The sequence below is a fragment of the Talpa occidentalis genome, unplaced genomic scaffold (genome assembly GCF_014898055.3).
Source record: "Talpa occidentalis isolate TD23 unplaced genomic scaffold, MPIMG_talOcc4v2.1 talOcc4.4, whole genome shotgun sequence".
Classification (NCBI taxonomy): domain Eukaryota; kingdom Metazoa; phylum Chordata; class Mammalia; order Eulipotyphla; family Talpidae; genus Talpa; species Talpa occidentalis.
This window is the reverse complement of record NW_023604295.1, coordinates 137783347-137802672: the sequence shown is the minus strand read 5'-3', so window position 1 is coordinate 137802672 and position 19326 is coordinate 137783347. Positions and strand designations below refer to the sequence as shown.

Here is a 19326-nt window from a genome sequence, read left to right as displayed (position 1 = left end):
GGGAAATCAAGGTGAATTGCTGAATGAATCCAGGAACTGTCTAAGAAGAAAATATGTGCATGTTCTTGAAGCTTTCCATATGCTATGGTATATTTTTTATCAGCCTATTCTATTTTCTTACATTAGTTGATGCATATTCCATATGAATAGACTTTGGCGGCCTCTAAGATGGAATTGTGCAAGTGTAGCTCCATAAATAGAGTTAAAAAATAAAAAAACACAACTATGTGGTCGTCCAGGTTATGTGAACTTCCAAGTGCTTTTGTTTATTACTTTATTTCCTTGAGTGTTCTTTTATACTATAAATATTTTTATTATGTTTTGCCTAGTTGGGTACACCATGAATGACCTCATTTTTGAATGGCAAGATGAGGCACCTGTTCAAGTGGCAGAAGGACTCACTTTGCCCCAGTTTCTGTTGAAAGAAGAGAAAGATTTAAGATACTGCACCAAACATTACAACACAGGTAGGGGTTGACTGTTCTTCATCACACTTACGAATTTCAGATGTTTACGTGTGGTTTTATGATATTCAGGTGTTTCTTATAGTGCTAGGTTAATTATTTTAACTATAACTCAATGTTTTTCATAGTCAGAGAGCAGAAGACGAATGCCATTGAAGCTTACAAATGCTTTGACTCATTGCATAATTATATAATTAGTTTGTATAGGGCAAATAAATACTTGGTGTTCAAATATATTTAAATACGCTTTTTTGCAAAATGTCCATCATTACCCAGTAATGAGATTATGAGATTTCCAAAAAAGTCCCTTTAACTTCTAAGTAAGCAATAAAATATACATTTTAATCCTTCTAAATTATACTTTTTAAACATTACTTGCTAGCAAAATATAATAAATTGCCTTTTTATTACCTTATGGTTTTATTTGCCTCAAGTTTTCTTTTGGTCAATGTCAAGGTATTGCTGTTTAAGCACCTGCTACTCATACTCACACAGTCGCCCTTTGCTGTGGAAGCAAGATATCAGACATAGTCATTCACATCAAGGATTTGTGGACTAAGGTGATATCTGTACATTCATGAGGAATGTTCACTTCTCTCAGCTGGTGTGAGCTGTCCCATATCCATGCTAACAGCATAACCTCTTCTTACAAATCATGGAAACTGCCCGCCATTGAGGCATCGCTGCACCGTGATTGATGTGTGGCCTCCCACCAACACCAGCCACTGCTCTGAACATTCCCTTACAGTCACTATGATTCCTCTTGACCTCAAAACTTTCCAGAACTGTGCTGTGAACTTTCACTACACAAGGTCACTAATCCCTTTTTATCTCCTTAATCAATTCACAATATCAAGTGAAAAAGTCACTGGCATTTTCTTAGTTCAATGGTAAACCTGATACCTAATTTAATAGGGAGTTCCAGGCAGATGCAACAGTCAGCCACTTTTAGAGAAGTGCAAGGGAGCCTCTGATGATGGGTTAGGGGTGAATCAGTTTCCTCGAGCTGCTGTCATGAAGTACTGGCTTGCTGCAACCTCTTCTACCATGCACCCTTTTGCTCTGTAATCTGTCCACAGTGACTTCCTTTCTGACATATACCACTTTTATTCATCTTCAGGGCCTTTGAGCATGCTCTTTCTTCCATACGTTAGCCTCTTTTCCCAAATTATCCTAAACCTATACTACCACATCCTTGAAATATCAATTCAAATACCTTCCTTCAAATACCAGTTCTTCAAAGTCTCTTGGTAGTGAGCATAAGTGAAACCCTCAGCCCTTACCCCTTCCACTCTGTTTTTTTCACTGTCTGAAATTCTATCTTTAGTTTATATGTTTACTTATTGATATATATAAATTCTGTTTCCCTCATTAACATACATTCATAAAGTCAAGGATTGGATCTACTCTCTTGATTTCTGTATTTCTAGAATCTATTGAAATGTATACATGCTCAATAAGTATTTATTGAGTGCAATACAAAATAAAAAGTGGACTTGAAAATAGAAATTTTGTCACCAAAGTGCCAGAAACAGTAAGTCAGGTCTTCTATAATAGATACACATTTATCTATACATGAAATCAAGTGAAATAATAGATCTTTGAGTGTTTTGACAAAGCAGAAGTATAGCCAAATGCAAAGCATAATGTTACAAACTATTTACTAAAACAGTACACTTCATATTAAGCTGCTTCTGGACATTAGCAGAAAACTAAGGAAAATATTTTTGGAAGCCAATTTGCATATATTGGCTTTTCATTTCATCAGAGTAGAAAAATTTAGGAACAAAATTATTATGAAAATAAAACTGTGACATTTGCTGCCTTAGCTAACACCTGTTTTTACCAATCACTGCATTTATTTTCTAACCATTTAGGAAAGTTTACATGTATAGAAGTGCGATTCCATCTTGAGCGACAAATGGGATACTATCTCATCCAGATGTACATCCCCAGTCTCCTGATTGTTATTCTGTCCTGGGTTTCATTTTGGATCAATATGGATGCTGCTCCGGCCAGGGTAGCTTTGGGAATCACTACCGTGCTGACAATGACTACACAGAGCTCAGGATCGCGAGCTTCCTTACCAAAGGCAAGTGTGCCAAACAGTCGTACACATAGATTTGCACAAGTATTGACCTAAATGCATGTACTTATTGTATATACCATATTTCATATGTAATTGTTAATTTTTGTTAGATCATCTTCCGTAGCATTTATTATTCATTACCAATTTTAAAGGAATGTGTAACTACAGCAGGAAAAAATGTGAAAACACAGAAATAGAGGAAAATAATTCTATAAAGCAGTATCTTCTATTCTGTTGGTGTTATGACCCTCAATTATGGAAATATCAATAACACTTTTTATCTATAGATTTTAATCATTTATAAATGTCGAACATTGATATAAATTGAATTTACATAATAACTATTAATAGGGGTACTATACTCCATTGGTGGATGCTTCATAATTTACTAAATTACTTTACTATTAGCACTAACAATAATTGTATTTATATAATAAAGATACTCATTATGCATAATGTATACCTAATAATAAATATAATACAGAGGAACCACATACATATACACACATATATTTTGTTTTATTTTCTTATTATAAATTCCTAGGTCTGGAGTTCTGCTGTGATCTCTACACACAGTGAATGTATTGCCAGATTACCCTCCAGAAAAATTGATAGCAATTACACTCCCACACATATTCTGTGAGAGGCTCACCTGCTGTTCCCTGCACCTACTGTAATGTGTATTATTTGTGTGTGTGTGTGTGTATGTGTGTGTGTTTTCCTCTAGCTTCTGGGTAAACAAACATAGGTCAATGAAAAGGAGAGCTTATTTAACAACATTATTTTAGTCTGCGCTACCAGAATTAAAATAAAATTCTTCCCTCTGTAAGGTTTGTAAAAGACTCAATATTTCTTTCCATAAAATATGCTGAAATGAAATATAGGAAGTTCTTTTCATCCCTTTAGCAGCACAGAAATAGATAATTATTTTCTTTCCCTAAATGACTTTGGAGAAATGAATTTCTAGATATAAATTAAGTTGCCTTGTCTATCTTCTGACAAGCTTCACTATTATTTTCATTACAATGTACTTCACTGTAATAAAATGATGTTTACTTTTCTTATGCATGTTTTAGCTACTACCTTCCACATCATGCATATTATAAACCCACTGTTGTGGTTCTCTTAACTCTTACTATAATTCAATTTATTAGACTAAAACATCTAAATAAATAAAGTGGATGGCAGGATATTTTATCACTAAAATGTTACTTAATGTAGCTAGGACTTGATATGTAAATATGCTAAGATTTCATGGCTGTTTGAAAAAAAGATCTACTTTTATTAATGCTCAATTTTATTTTCAAAATGATCCATGTTACTAGTGTTTTATAAAATATTGCCCTAGTGAAAATTATAAATCTGCTTATAGGATTAAGCTAATAAGTCTCAATGTTTATTTATACATGTATAAATATCTCTAGGGCTCTGAGTAATAGCTGAAGTTCCATAGTCAATTTGTAAAGGATATTGCCAATTTACTCATTAATTTTCTTCATGAACTAAACAGAAATGAAAACTCATTCATTTTGCACGTTGTCAGTCAGGTCAGAAAGTGGAGAGAAAAATGCTCCATTTCAGGAAAAAGAGCTTCTCTGAAACATAGCCTACGACATTTGGATCAAGAGATTAATGCAGAGCTGGGGGAATAGGAGATTTGAGCAGAGGAAGCAAAAATGAAAAACAGCAGTAGTGTAAAAAAAACACCAGAATAGAGAGACAAGTCTTTTTTTTTTTTTTTTTTAATAAAAGGGAAATGAAGGTTTGGGTTTGGGATGGCTTCACACTTTTTCTCAAAAAATAAGAGAGGGTGTTTTTTAAGACATTGATTTCACCTTGATCTCACAAAAAGAATAAATTTCAACCAAAACTTCAACCATACACATAAATGTGAACTAACTCTGTATCTCAGATCACAGAAACTATGATCACTGGCAATGTGATAACAGATTTAATTCTGATACCTCCCCACACACAAATGTTTATCAAGGTCATATCTGAAGAGTAGGTGACCCTATCTATCATCTTAGGCTTTGTTCATAGTAAGAAATGAGAGGTTGAGCATATTCAGTTACATACATTATGAATATACATTAGATTTCAGGAAGATAGATACTCAAGACCCAGAATAAAGAACAAGAATTGACCTATTGGATGAAATCATTCAAGAGAATAGAAAATCTCTTAAAATACAACTGTAATTCTATTTGAAAGGTTAGAAAAGCAAGAAGCAAGGACCCACACTTGCATTCAGAAGTAGATTTTTGAAAACAATACCTTAAGATTTGCTATTCTCAACCTCCAGATGCCTGGAAGTCTTGCATTATAAGAATCGCCATTTCTCCTGGATTTTGCATATTTCTATTCTCCAAGTCTAAATCGGTAATTAGTACATAATATTGTGTCTGTTAAGTAAATATCACACAAGCCTTTAAAGACTTAGTACTTGTGTTTCAGTACTGAAGTCTTGAAAAGGAAGATTATGTCATTGTTTTTCCTCTCAGCAAAGAATATATAAACTCAGTGGAACTGAATCTTTACACATGTTGAAACATATCTTTCCCTAAGAATCGCCAACTTAAAGAACAAGAATTTAAATACTGCACATGTCTACCACACATTATAATCAAAACATTGCCTTTTAGAAAACATCACAGAGACAGTTTTCATATTAAATTTTTATTCCTCATAAAAGACACCAATGACCAAAGTGACTACAAATGTTAGAAAATATAAATTGAGCTGCTTTATTTGGGCAGTACTATGATTTTGTTGGCACATAAAAATTTATATCTGAGATTATACTGAAGAGATGGTGTGGGGGAAAATGAAGGCATTATATTCATTATTGTATTCTAATCTAATTAATTCTCATCTTTCTAAAAATTACCCTTTAGTTTTTAGGGATAGTGAGATGTTGACATTTGTCAACAACAATGTGAATGGAGGTGGAGGGCTGCATAGTAATCAGATTTTCCTACTAATATATTAATTAACAACGTTAATAATATTTTGATCCTCATGATTTAAATAGTGTTCTAATAGCTATTCAAAATGCAGTGAACTAAAATTACTTCAGTCAAATTCATACCAATAGGATGCAAGTGGGTTCATTTTTAATTTATTAGTGGGACAAAATATTTAATAAATAAATTTAACTTTACAATGTATTATTTGCTGTAAGCAATGTATTTAATTTTTTAATTTCATTGGGCATACTAATGATTTGATTTCATATTACATCCACTTAAGGAAATGAAAAAGGAAAGGGCACAGAAAATGAGTCATGTATTCATATTCTTTTTATTAAAATCAGAAGATAGATGTGTATGAATATCAACCAATTGTATTACTTCTCTGTCAACAGAGCATTCCTAAACCTAAGTGGGTCTCACCATAAGAATAGATATTTAGTCTACATTTGACTTTACAGATCTCATTTTCTAAGCTAACTAGATCTGAGCATGCTGAGAATGAATAGTTAATCAACATGCTCTCCTTAGTTGACAGAAACAGAGCCACTGTATAAATTCTTAATTCTGATGGCATAATTGAGAAAAATTATAGAATCAAACTTCAAAATATTTTTAAATGATAGAGTAAAGTGATTTTGGCATCAAACTAAATTTCAAAATAGAAAATACAAAGCAGATGAAACTTTGATACAATTTTACCTAAATAATGTCTTATCAACCATGTGCCACATCCATTTCCTTTTTGGTATGAGACCTTGATTCCTCCTGAGGGAGAACAATTAATGTCAAAATTGCCTTTCACCTGTGGAAGAAAGAATTTGGTCCCAAAAATCAGTGATTTAAAGCACCATACAGGTTTTATCTGTCTTTTTGAGTCCTGTTTGAAGTTAGAAATGAAGGTCTTAGATCTTAGATCAAAAAGGATTAGGAAGGTATACGGTTACAATAAAGATGATGTTATAGAAACACAAAACCTCTGGTACAGAAATGTAGAAGGGACAGAAGTCACAAATATAATTCCAGATTAACTGAGGAGTAAGTCAAAAGGGGTATATTAAGAAGTGCCAGTAACTAACAACACCTCAGAGCCATTTCCAGGGACATCAAGATTTTATGGTCTCATTGAAGCATTAAACTTGAATCATGACCTGTGGAAGAGATGACTGGAAAACTCCCATAACTGAAGCAGAAGTCAGAGATAACTGGGTGACCTTTCAAAATCCCTTGGCCTTATTGCTTCCAGTTCTCTTCTCTGATGACTGGAGGCACTGGTCAAGTTCACCATTTTGGAAACAATGCAGCCTCCTGTTATATAACCCTGTTATATTAAATCTCTTAAACTAAAAGCCTTCACATGGAAAATAAACGTTCTGTTCAATGTAGTATTCCTTGACTAAGGGTTATGAGGATGGAATGAAATAGACATCACTCTCCCTGTTATAGTTTTGAACAGGAGTCTAAGGGGAGAAAACACTGAAAATGAGACTCAATTAATGGCTGGTCTGTGTTCATTTAAAATGTAATAGTTCACAAAACGCAAGGAAAGACTGAACAAACATTACACACTGAAAACTAAAGAGATGTAGTGACAAAGTTCAAAACATGATTTTGGATTAAACCCTGGACTGGAAAAAAAAATATGTTTTTGCTAAAAAGAGCATGATTGGAACAAATGGTGAAATGGGAATGTTCATTTAGGATTAGATGTTGGGATTTTGTCTATGATAACTTCCTGATTTTGTTAGGTGTTGCTAGATTTCTTTTAGAAAATGCACATAAATGTTAAGGGGCAATGGGCCATCATGTTCTGCAAATTACAAGCAAACCTTGCAGGAAAAAAATAAAGCTCTGGATGTAGATGACAATGATAGCTGTGTGAGAGAGAGAGAGAGAGAAGAGAGAAGAAAGAGAGAGATTAGAGAGAAAGAAAGAGAAATGTGACCAAACTAGGGAACTTGGGAATTCTCTTTACTGTTCTTGGAACAGGTTAGAATGACTTCAAAATATAAAAACTTTTTTAATAAAGAAATATGGTACAAAATGTCAGTAGTAGCATTATATATATTTCAGCGCTGCTCACACTTTCAAACATTATACTATACTACCCTGGATGTAAAATTTTATTTCATCTTGTTTTTACTCTCTTCATTCATGTTTATGCTAGTGCCTCATTTGAAAAAAATATTTCAGGCCAAACACACATCTTAGCATATGACCAATATACAAAACTTGCAAAGTTAATTTCTGAAAAATTCTGACTAGGTTAAAAAAAAGGTGTCATTTCCTTTTTTCAAGTTCATCTGTTAATGATAGAATTGAGATCAGACATTCAATTTTGTTCTCAGTCGAAGTAACAATACATGTCAATTTGCTGATTCTCATCTTCTGTCTCATTTAGGTTTCATATGTCAAAGCTATTGACATTTGGATGGCAGTATGCCTCCTTTTTGTGTTTTCAGCCCTTCTGGAATATGCAGCTGTAAATTTTGTATCGAGACAACACAAAGAGCTTCTGAGATTTCGAAGAAAGAGAAAGAATAAAGTAAGCAATTAAGTCCATTGGGTTCCCTGGGATGTCACTTGTCACTGCAAAGTCAATGTGTCATATTTAATAAAGTTACACAGGGAAGAAATGGGAACTGGGCACTAATGATGCTGTCCCTTTGGCTTTGTTCAATTAAAACTAAATTATCAAAAATAGCTTCAATGAGAAAGAGGTGACATCTTCCTGTATTTTACACAACTCATTCAAACATTAGATTTTTATCAACCTCTTTCTAATGTAGTTTCTAGAATGACTTTGTGCTTCAATTAACAAAATATAGCATTTCTTTTTTGCAATCTGGTGTTTCTTTCTGATCATTTTACTTGACATAAATCACCACATGTAACTGTTAAAGATAGAAGTTTTAAAGTTTTTTCTTTTTTGAACTAATTTTTCTCATGCTCTCTCTCAAATATTACCTATTTGTTAATACTGTGATGCTTGGGTAAAATTATGTGGCTTCTTTTTATGCATATTTTCATGTTTTTAAGACATGTCTTCTGAATCCCTGTGGGAAATGCAATAAGATGATATTTTTACCTTGCTATCACCAGAGAAATGAAACCTCAAAGAAATTTTATTTTACTTAGAACATCATGAGGAGACCACAGGAAGTTGTAGAATTAGCCTTATTGGTGCTGGAAGTACAGAACAGGGAAGCTTCCTCTAGTAATTTGCAATGTCCTTGCTCTTTACATGTGCCTTGTTTTAATCAAGCGCCTTTCCTTTTCTCTAAGGGAGTTTTTATTGACCAGAATAGTTAGTGGTTTACATTTTTAAATGTAAATAAACCAACTGATATTTTCAAAGTGATGGACTCAAGCATCAGGAAATATCAAAGTGTGCACAAGAGAAATTGTGCCCAGGATCCAACATACTGGGATACTTACATCAAAACATACTGGAATCTTAAAAATAATAGTCTGGTTCTGTAGTGTGCATTTTTAAAAATTTTAGAAGGATTTAATTTTTTAAGGTTTCCTATGGGTTCTGAATTCCTAACTAAAACCCATATATTTGTAAAACATTTTTAAGCCCCTAAGCCATGATCTTACAGTGTTGAACCTGCTAAGATATAAACATACTCTAAAACATGTTCTAAAATCTTCACCTGCTCCAAAAAATATCCAGTTCACTGTAGCATGGAAGGAACATCAGCATTTTGATACTCTGGTTAATATACTGGACAGAAAATAATGTTAGAATTTGCATTGGATCAAACATTTATGAGAATAAAAACATGTAATTTGTACATTGAAACCATTGATGGGAAGATGAAATTTTGAAATCAATGTTTTCAGTAAGGTAACATTGGTCCCCTCTATTGTATATGATTCAGAGGTCTAGACTCACAGCTCTTGGGGTGTAATTTATGACATCACACCCATCACCAAGGCACCCATAGTCCTCCACCATAGCCTCTTGTTTTTTCTTTTTAAATTTCATTAACATTGGTTTACAACCCTGTGTGTGATTTAGAGGTATAAGACACCCCCCCTCCAGATGGATGTCACCACACCACACGCACCAGCAACGTACCCAGAGTCCTCCACCAAGGTCAATCCTTTCTTCTTTCCTGCTCCCACCTCAGCTCTGTCTACTGTCACCCTTACCTTGCCCATTCTTCCTCATCCTGCCTTTATCTCTCTTCTCTCTCTCCATGTTTCTCCCCTGACATCCCTACACACACACACCCATTTTTCCCTCATGATATCTTACACTGGCTGAAACACTACAACAGGACAAACAATTCTGTATCACAGGAGTGAAGTTCTTGTCTCTCTTTCCCACTGATGGTTGATAAAGACAATTTTTCCCTTGAATACAGTGAATCAGAAGTAAGGTAATAATTTCTCTTTCTTTCATTTTTTTATTTCTGTACCTTTCTCCTCTTTCCTGTACAATTTTGAACATATCGACTCTGTGCTATAAATGCTAGAAATGAAAAGTATCATGCATATGATGTCCAAACGGGGTGAGAGCTCATTGCTCATCTTCTACACCCTCGACGAGTCAAAACCTTCACTGCAGCCAGGAGATAACACAATAGACTAAGATCTAGAGACTCAATTCTGGCTCCTTTAAAAAAAATTATGCTTACTAAAGGAGTTCTTAAGTTTTAGCATATGTAAGACTATTAGATTAAAAGTATTTGACACTGCTTATTCTTTAGCTCACAGAAAGAGAGTAAGATCAACTTTTCTAGTGATTGACACTCTAGGAAAATGTAGAAATATAAAAATAGTAATATCTTATTATTTAGTGATTATTGCTAATCACTGATTGGAATACTCAGGGAGCAAATATTATAAATAAGATTAGATTTAGTGCAAGGAAAAAAATCCAGGTTTTTATTAGTTCATTTCATACTTTGGGGGTGGATGCCTTGCATCTGGGAAAATCTAATAATTTATACATATGTATGTTAAAATGATATGTGCAACTAAGGCCAATTGTGCAATTATATTTAAAATATATGACTTGATTCTCTGGTTTCTCAACCTTCTTGGTCCACTTTACCTTCCCACAGACAGAAGCTTTTGCATTGGAGAAGTTTTACCGTTTCTCAGACACGGTAAATTTGCTTTCTTGACTCTCAGTAGAGGAATGTGATCAGTTAAAAAAAGCAAACAGCATATTCTGCACCCAGGCAGTGTTTGGTGGGGAAACACAGCCCCTGCACACTTAAAGCCAAACAACCATCATCTTCCTTCAGCTACGAAGGATGTTTTCTTTTCTAACAATTTTATTTGTCTTTCCTCACTCACTAAAGGAATATTTCAATACTATCCTTCACCTTTCTAAGTCATTAAGTGATTTTTTTTTTTTTTTTTTTAGAAAATATGTCTTCAACAGACCTGTCCCATTATCTTATAGTGGTCTCCATAAGAAACAATCATCTTGCTTTAACAAATAAGTGGGAAATTTATTTATACAATCAAATTCTAAAATCAGCACCTTGCTTAAAAGTTAGGCAAAAAGAAAAGCTTTATCAAGCCTGTGAGTCTTCAGAACAATCTATTCTTAATATTAAATAGGTTGAGGTTCTAGATGGCAAATGAAATGATTTGGTTTGGTAATGGCATCCTTTGAAATGCTCGATTAAAAAAAAAGCGCAAGACACTTATGCAAGAGTAGCGGCTAAAACTCTAGAGAGGTGATCTGGAGTAGAATGTATTAGTGGCTAGACTTGCAAGTTCTAAGCATAGCATTCAATGACTGAATATAAATCTAACAAAGATAAGAATTTAGCTAGGAAATCATACACCAGTGACCCAGGCTACTAAACTGAAATTTCTGAGGTAAAACATTTTAAATGCCTCCTTGATGATTCCACTGCATACACAATTAAGAATAAACATAAAATTCAAAGAATAGACAAGGGACATAATGTTAAAGACTGAAGTGGTCTCAATTTCATATCAGATATTTAGACTCAGTATTATTTTAAAGCACTTGCTAATGTTAGAATATAAAATCACTCGACAACTTTTCTTTGCTACCTAAAATTGCGTATTTGTTCCCAACATAACCACTTCTTCATTTTTTATCACTGAGAAAAAAAGTTTCACATCATTCAATTACTTCTATCTGATTATCTTAATGGTAACTTTCAAATTTCTAATTACACTGAATTTGCGTATATACAAACAAGAGTTTCTATTTAAATTTTCCAGTAACTAAACCAATAATGCTTATGGAGTTTTAGTATCAAAAAGATATATTCCATTTTATACTGCTTTCCAAAACAGTGCACAAAGAGCTCTAATGAAAAATTATTTTATGTTACCAACAGTCAATAAATATCTAGTTAAAACAATATGGTAATGCAAATATACTCACTAATCAGGGTGCAAATTTTGGGTTGATGTTTTTGACATTTTGAAAATTATTTTTCTCCACCTTAATATCCCTCTGGGCCAATTGAATTCATCATTTTTTAATAAAACTGCTATTTTGCTTAGAACCACTCTGAGCAATCTAATTTTCAAATTGCCATAATTGAAATGAGTCTTAATGTTGACCCAATGCCCTTTATTTTCAAAAGCACTAGTTTCTTTGAGTTTTTCTTAGCACTCTAATTTGGCAAAACAGGCAAAGTAAATAAAATGACCTCATTATAGAAAGTTTGTCACAACAGGGGAACAGGGGACCTTTCACAGATATATTTTTAGGAAAGTTTTAATTTGATTCAACCTTAATTTAGGCATTGTGTACAATACTTTATACCCTACTTTTTCTTACCTTTTCATCTCTTAAGCTACTGAGGAAACTTTTGCCTATCATGAAAGAATACAAGTTTGCTCTTTTATCTAAATTTCCCCACCCCACACTGTCATAGCCGCTGTGCTGGTCCCCTGCGTACCGCAGATGCTTAACCCTGTGCTGTGAATGTGGGTGTATGCATGGTATGGGAGCACTTTGGTTAGAAGTTGTTCTTGCCATGTGTGGTATCTTTACTTTTGTCCTGAAGGTTCATAGAGACATGCCAAAGTATTTTTGAATACATGTTATTTCTAGTGTGATATGGATCTGGGATTTCTTTAATGCATTTCATGAAGCTTCTTCTCCATTGCAACGTAATGATATAGTGGTTTACTGAGGAAAAAAGACATTCACCAGAATTCTGATACATCCCTCTTCCTGCTTGTTATTGTATACTAATTATTATTTATACACAGAGATGAAGTGAGAATGGACCTTTAGTACCGAAATGAAGAATGAATGTCCATATTTACTTTGCTAGGCATAATGGTTCTTTTTGAATTAAGGATATCATTGACTGCATTTTGACTATCTGTACAAAAACTTATAATTATCTCCTTTACTTATGTATTTATATGCTGTCTTACTTCAAAAATAATTCAAGAAAACATTTAAAAATAACAAATACTTGATTTTTCTGCCCTGTACTCTTTGTCAACTCTATAGTCTTAGGACACATACAAATATACATGCAGATGATTTTGGTTGAAGGGCTAAGACTCCCGCTAGGAAGCAATGTGAGATCCATACACACTACGTTATTTAATCAAGTCTCCATTATGTCAGTTTGATTCATACTTAAGGAAAAGCAATTTCCCAACCACTTCAATCTAAATTCTATTTGAATAACCCTGACATACAGGGGTTAGAAGTTTTGTTCTCTCAAGTGAAACAAAAATTGTAAGATTTTTATTATTTCCTGCAAACAAACATTTACTAAATGTTCATCAGCTATTTCCAGAGTTATATCCCCTATAAAATATTTGGTTAGGAAAATAATATTCAATATTCAACTAGTAATATAATCTCTAGTTACTCTAACTTCTGCCTCAAAGGTAAGCAAAAGGTCACTCCATAATGAAGAGTTGCCGCTGAAAAGCTCTAGCATATTATGTAGAAATATATATATATATTTAAAAATTATTTCACTATCTCATCAACTCCTGAAAAATATGTGTATTATATTTTCATAATATTTTACTGTTAAAACATTCTTCTTTTTAAGCTTACATTTTATCATTCAATAATCTCCAAAACATTTCTGAATATGAATTTAATTTAATTCATAAGATCATATGTCATCTAAAATAAATGCAAAGTTAACCTGGTAACTAAATTTCAAAGAATTTTATATTGACAATTGGCTAGCAACGATAAGCCCATTTTAATGCCATCTCCAGCTGCATTCTTTTAACGCTTCCATTTTAAAATGATACAGAATTATATAGAGAAATGCATTTATTTTAGTTTAGGCTGATATTTATTTTAGAAAAACAAGTTTAATTAATTTACTATTTCACCTTAACTCAGAATTTTCTGTGATAGTGATCTTTAGCAACAAAATAAGTCCTTACTGTGTTTACCATTTTTTTCCAAAATTCACACACTTTGAAATCACATAAATAGAAATTAATGGTGATTCACTTGAACATCCTGTTTTCTTTCCTATTTGACAATTAAAAATTATAGAAAAATTATTTAAAATTATTTAAACAGAGAATCTTAGGAAAAATTTACTTAACATTTAATTGTATTAAAAACCCTCAAATATATTTGCTAAAGTAGAAAACGGTGATGATAATGTGTTAAATACTACTTTATCTCATGGCAATTCACCTAATCAGTCACACAGTCTTAGTTGCTTGCTGCTATATTTCCATGTCTCTTCACTCCTATTCCCAAATAAGACTTTTTTGGTCATTTTTGAGGACTGAAAGAGGATAGAAAAATTAATTCTTATCTCCTATGTTAAGATGAAACAATTCCTGGGCCTCCCTGGTGGCGCAGGGGTTACAGACAGCACTATCAAGCTATTGCCAGCCACTGCAGCACAAGTTCAAACCCCAGCTGGCCAGGGAGCTACCCACATGGTGCAGCAGACCTCTCCTGTCTCGCCCTCTGCTCCCCTCAACAGTGTATTTCAGTCGATCTGTCTGTCCTGCTCCCTACTCTGCCTCTGGTGAATCCTTTCACCCCCCGCACCTCTGGCTTACACCCCAGTTCTTTATGCATAAATGAATAAATCTTAAAAAAAAAAAAATGAGACAATTCCCTGCAATCCATTACTACAGTCCCTTGTGCTCTTCTGTTCCCTCTTTTGACCCCTCTCCCTCCCTCCAACTCTGTGTGCCTCAGATCTATGGTCAGCCTGCAAATTCTGTCTTTTTCCTGACCTTTTGTTCAGTTTCTTGATATTTATGGTGGTGGGGAATCTAAGGGGACTTCACCTGAGGGGAGAAACCGATCATACAGTGATGTAAAAAATTAATATATTAATATGAAAAATGATGGAAGAAAATAATTTTAAAATGTTAAAACAACAGAAAAAAGATGAAATCATTCCACTGAATGACTCGCCCCATCCTTGGATTTTCTCTCTCTACTATTTCTAATTATAATTTGGGTATTACATGAATTAGGGCTTGGCATGAATTTTTAAAAACTAAGCACTTGCAGTGTTTTACAACATCATGTTGATGCTTAATGACTGAAACATTGTTCTCATTTCCAGTTAGTGAAAAAGGTCTTCCTGCAGGAAGAATTAAATGCTAAATAACTAAATAACATTTTGCATTTTTCATTGCTTGCCCTTCTCACTTGCTTGAAGCACATTAGGAGGATTTTCTGGTGGGTAAATTAGCTTACTTCCACAATTTTACTGTTCTTTTTAGTTCATCCTGTTTAATCTTTAATATTATCTATTTTTATATTATTTTTTAAGGTAACAGTGCTTCACAACACTATATGATTCAGAAGCCAGAGTCACCACCAAGGCACTCTAGTCCACCAGGGTCTCCAGGGCCCTCTCCTGTTTCCAAAGAAGTTTGATGACTCCAGACACATCCATGCACACACCTGAAACATCTGTGTGGTTTCATATCTATAACACAAAAGACTCCTTGTTTTCAGAGATTAGATTTACAAAGACTCCACAGTCATATAGCAAAACTCACTTATTATGTTAACAACAGAGTGAGGCTTAGGGGGTCACGTTGACGTTTTCACTTTTGTGCTGTCAGTTAATTACACAAAGCCACCTAGAAAGTCTTTTTTATAGATTCTTTAGTGCTAGTTCAGTGTCTTTGGATTTAAAGTATCTGAAAGTGAAATGATTCAAGTTGCTTTTTATATTCCTCTTTCATAATATACAGTATGCACTTTCCATCATAATGCAATTATATCAAAATATCAATAAATAACAACAATTTTAATACTTTATCAGGTTTTGTATGTTTTTCTCTCATCCTAAAAATTAAAAACCTACTAGGGAATACTATTATGTTCTTTTCTAGAATAAGAAACCATGAATCTGAGAGACAAGTAATTAAAACAATTCAGATTCCTGGTAATAAATGATGAAGCCACAGAATTGTTTAAGTATAAAGAATTTGCTATTTGAATTTTAATTTGAGTCAAATTTTAACCTTGGACCATCTTATATATTAAAATATTAAAAACTATTTCCTAAGGTACACACATTTTTATAGTGCAAATACCCAACTTATTTACATTTTTTAGATTGTGAGTGTTTTCTAACATCTTGCTTTCTATTACCATTGCCAGAAAATAAATATTTGAGAAAGACATTTTAATAAGGAAAATATTTGTACTGAAATTTAAAATTTCTATTTCAACTCCAAAATTAATAGGAAAACCAGGGGTGGTATAATTTACTAGTGAAATCATATTCCAAATGCTTTTGAAGATATAATAATAATAATACGTTAAATTTCTTTATATAACACTAACAAACCAATGTCTATTTCCTAATATATCTCTGGGTTCTGTAGTAGATTTAGAAATTGGGACAGATTGATACAGCTCATATGTATAGTTTTACTTAAAATGGGGATTATAAAAAAATAGTTCCATGCTAACACAAAAGTCATAAACTACCACTGAAAATATAAATTATAAAATATTAGAGGAATTCAAAAAAATGTTACATCACTTGAATTCAAGTTGACTAGGATAAGTACATCATGCTTTTTGAAATTGGTTCTACAACTTGATTGTGAGATATAATCAGTTAAAAACTCATTGGAAATGCAGATTTCTGGGACAAACTGTGTGCTAGTAAGTAAGAATCTCTGCAATTGAGATCCAGAAAACTACCGAAGCAATTCCTCCTAGTTGTTCAGAGACAGGTGTTACATGGACCACAGGGTGAGAGAGTGTCCTCACCTGGACCGTTATTATTTCATGCACCTAGGATGGTGGCTATTTTACAAGATGTTGCCAGCTCTTTTTAAGCTTTTCCTGCAAACTCCAGTTTATATGTGTTTTAGTATCAGATACCTTCAGTCATTGAATTTTAAGACCCCAGAGAGGCAACTTGAGCTACTGTCTATTCAGATCTCTTACAGTTTGCCTACATTCCCCTTTTAATTTCAGTCTGTCTTCTCATCACTTTATACAGTGTGACCAACAGAAATTCAAAATGCATCTGTCAGATTTCAAATAGTGGGAGAAGCTGCTTATCTCATAGTAGAATCTATAAAAAATAGCAATTTGTCCTCTATTTTTTGCAAGTTTTCTCTGGTAGTTAACCAGGTGACTTCCAGAAACTAGAATGATGGGGTTGGACCCTGAGTCTTCGCTGGATTAGTTCCACCTATACCTACTCACGTGCCACACATTTCCAAACCTCCTCAACTTTCTTCTTGGAAAGAACATTATCATACATCATTAACCAGCTTACTCTTGACAGTGATCTGAACCTGTTTGCAGCCAGTTGGTTGCAATAAGTTGAAGTCTTCAGGTTTCTTTAAGGGACAGCAATAAGGTTATAATCAGGTCTCCCCCTCTCGAAGACACACTACATTTGACTTTTTTCTTTAACATTGGGCGTAAAAATAAAGACTTAGTCAAGTCTATCACAGCCATTCAGCCCCCTTCTCCTTCTGAAACTCTTGGAAAATTTTACTATGTTCATCATGGAGATGATTGGGGGACTTCTTAGTGAACCCAAATAGTCTGCAACTAGCGCACAGCACCCAAGAGTATCGTCACAGACAAGACGAGCAATTCCAGAAGAGAGTCACGAGAATCCACACGTCTGGTTCACCATTTCCTTAATCAGAACTGAGAGTTTCTATTAACTTCCTGAATCTTGTGCTATTAAATATTTACTATGGAAGAAGGTTCAGACAATTCCAAGGGCTCACATTCAATACATCCTGTCCAGGATCAGGCTCAAGCCAGCAAAGACAAGATCCTTTATTGGTATGTCACATCCTTTCTGATTATGCATTTAGCCAAAGGCAGTAACTCCCACTGGGTATATATTAATTCCTTATTTCCTACCTGCAGTTTTTACTAGCATCCTGATAGCTACAACCAGTGTCACTGTGCCTCCTTCCCTGCCCCACCAGCATCTCTGTCACTTTTAGTAGTGCCTTCTCGTTCTCCAGTAGTGTTTATAGCACAGGGCACAGTGGCTTCAGCAATCCAGAAGCTGTGCTCCACAGCCCCAGCCAACTCATCTTAAGCAGCAACATCGCCTGCAGGCCTCTCAGAATTGGGCAAACAGGTCCTGGCCTTCATGTCAGTCCTCTTGGTTTCACTGCTTTGAAGAAAGATAAACCGGCCACCGATGTCAGTACCTTTTGTTTCCATTCCCCATTGGCACCACTGGATTCCCTTCTGAGATGAAAGAAGCAGATTCTATAGGTTCTTTAAGGGAAGCAGCTGCCGGAACTGAAATGGATTTCCTTCCTCCCAGCTGGCGCTAATGTGCCAGGAAACCATTCACAGGAATCCTGTCTGTCCATTTTGTTCTGTTCATTCTGTGTCTTAGCAGCCCACTAAATAGCATTGATTCACCTCTGGCCATGATCTTTCTTCTGAATATCTCATATTTCTCCTTTTCCCATCAGAAAAAAGCTAGCATGGCAGCTACACACACATGTGCATTTGTGAATCAGGTTTACACTTCCTCCCTGCCCTTAAGGAAAATGTGTGGGGACCCCAAGTTGTCCCCTAATCTCAGTGTCCGTCAGAGTTGAGGTCAGAGGATATGACTTGAGTAAGTTCATTTTTTTAATTTTCACTTGGCCAGCCTGGATCGCTGCTGCTTCCAAAGAGGCTTTCCATTTCAGAATGCTGGTGAGGGAGCCAGCCAGCCTTCTTTCTTAACTTAGCTTCACCACTTCAAAAGGATCATTGATTAAATCCCTGCCAGGAATTTCTGAATGACAATGCTCCAGCAAATTGAGGGTTAGGATTCACAATGAACATTGCCTTTGATTTTGCAACCCGCAAAAACCAAACAAACATTATCAGCTCCTACATCAATGGACCTAAAGCTCCTGGAAAGCATGAATTACCCAGGTATCTGCTGGCACCTGTCAGCAAAATTTAGAATTAAACTGGTGGCTTTTGTGAGTGACTCCCATTATGTTTCTGTTGGATGTGGCTGCTCTATGCTTACTGGTGTCCAAAGTCATTGGCCTGAAGTTGCAGAGGAGTGACAGAGAGATTTAGCGCAGTGTTATTCCAAGTCCCAACTGAATTTTTGCTTTCATCTGGAGCTCAGACCATGCAGCTGTTTGCTTTACTTGCTCTCCTTTCTCTTTCTCCCAACTGGTTTGGTTCACAAAGATAATCCATTAGTAGGAGACAAGGAATTTATTGTCTTTTGAGCTGCTCTCCTCTGGGCTTTGTCACTCTGTTTTTCTGTATTTTATCGCACAATCGCCCATCTGTTGATTCAACGGATTACTCTGTGTCATCTATATTCCAATAATAAGACTTATCCTAGTTATT

General features: G+C 34.5%; 1 protein-coding gene across 2 annotated transcripts in view; it reads left to right on the top strand.

The window, feature by feature from the left end:
* The window catches only part of GLRA3 (glycine receptor alpha 3), a 107994-nt gene that overhangs the window by 85484 nt on the left and 3184 nt on the right, over window positions 1–19326 (top strand). The window contains exons 6-9 of one of the 2 annotated variants that reach the window (XM_037524734.2): window positions 330–467; window positions 2342–2556; window positions 7927–8070; window positions 10604–10648. In XM_037524734.2, the coding sequence (XP_037380631.1) occupies window positions 330–467; window positions 2342–2556; window positions 7927–8070; window positions 10604–10648 (542 nt within the window). The remainder of the gene's footprint in view (window positions 1–329; window positions 468–2341; window positions 2557–7926; window positions 8071–10603; window positions 10649–19326) is intronic. The other variant, XM_037524735.2, reaches the window with a different exon arrangement.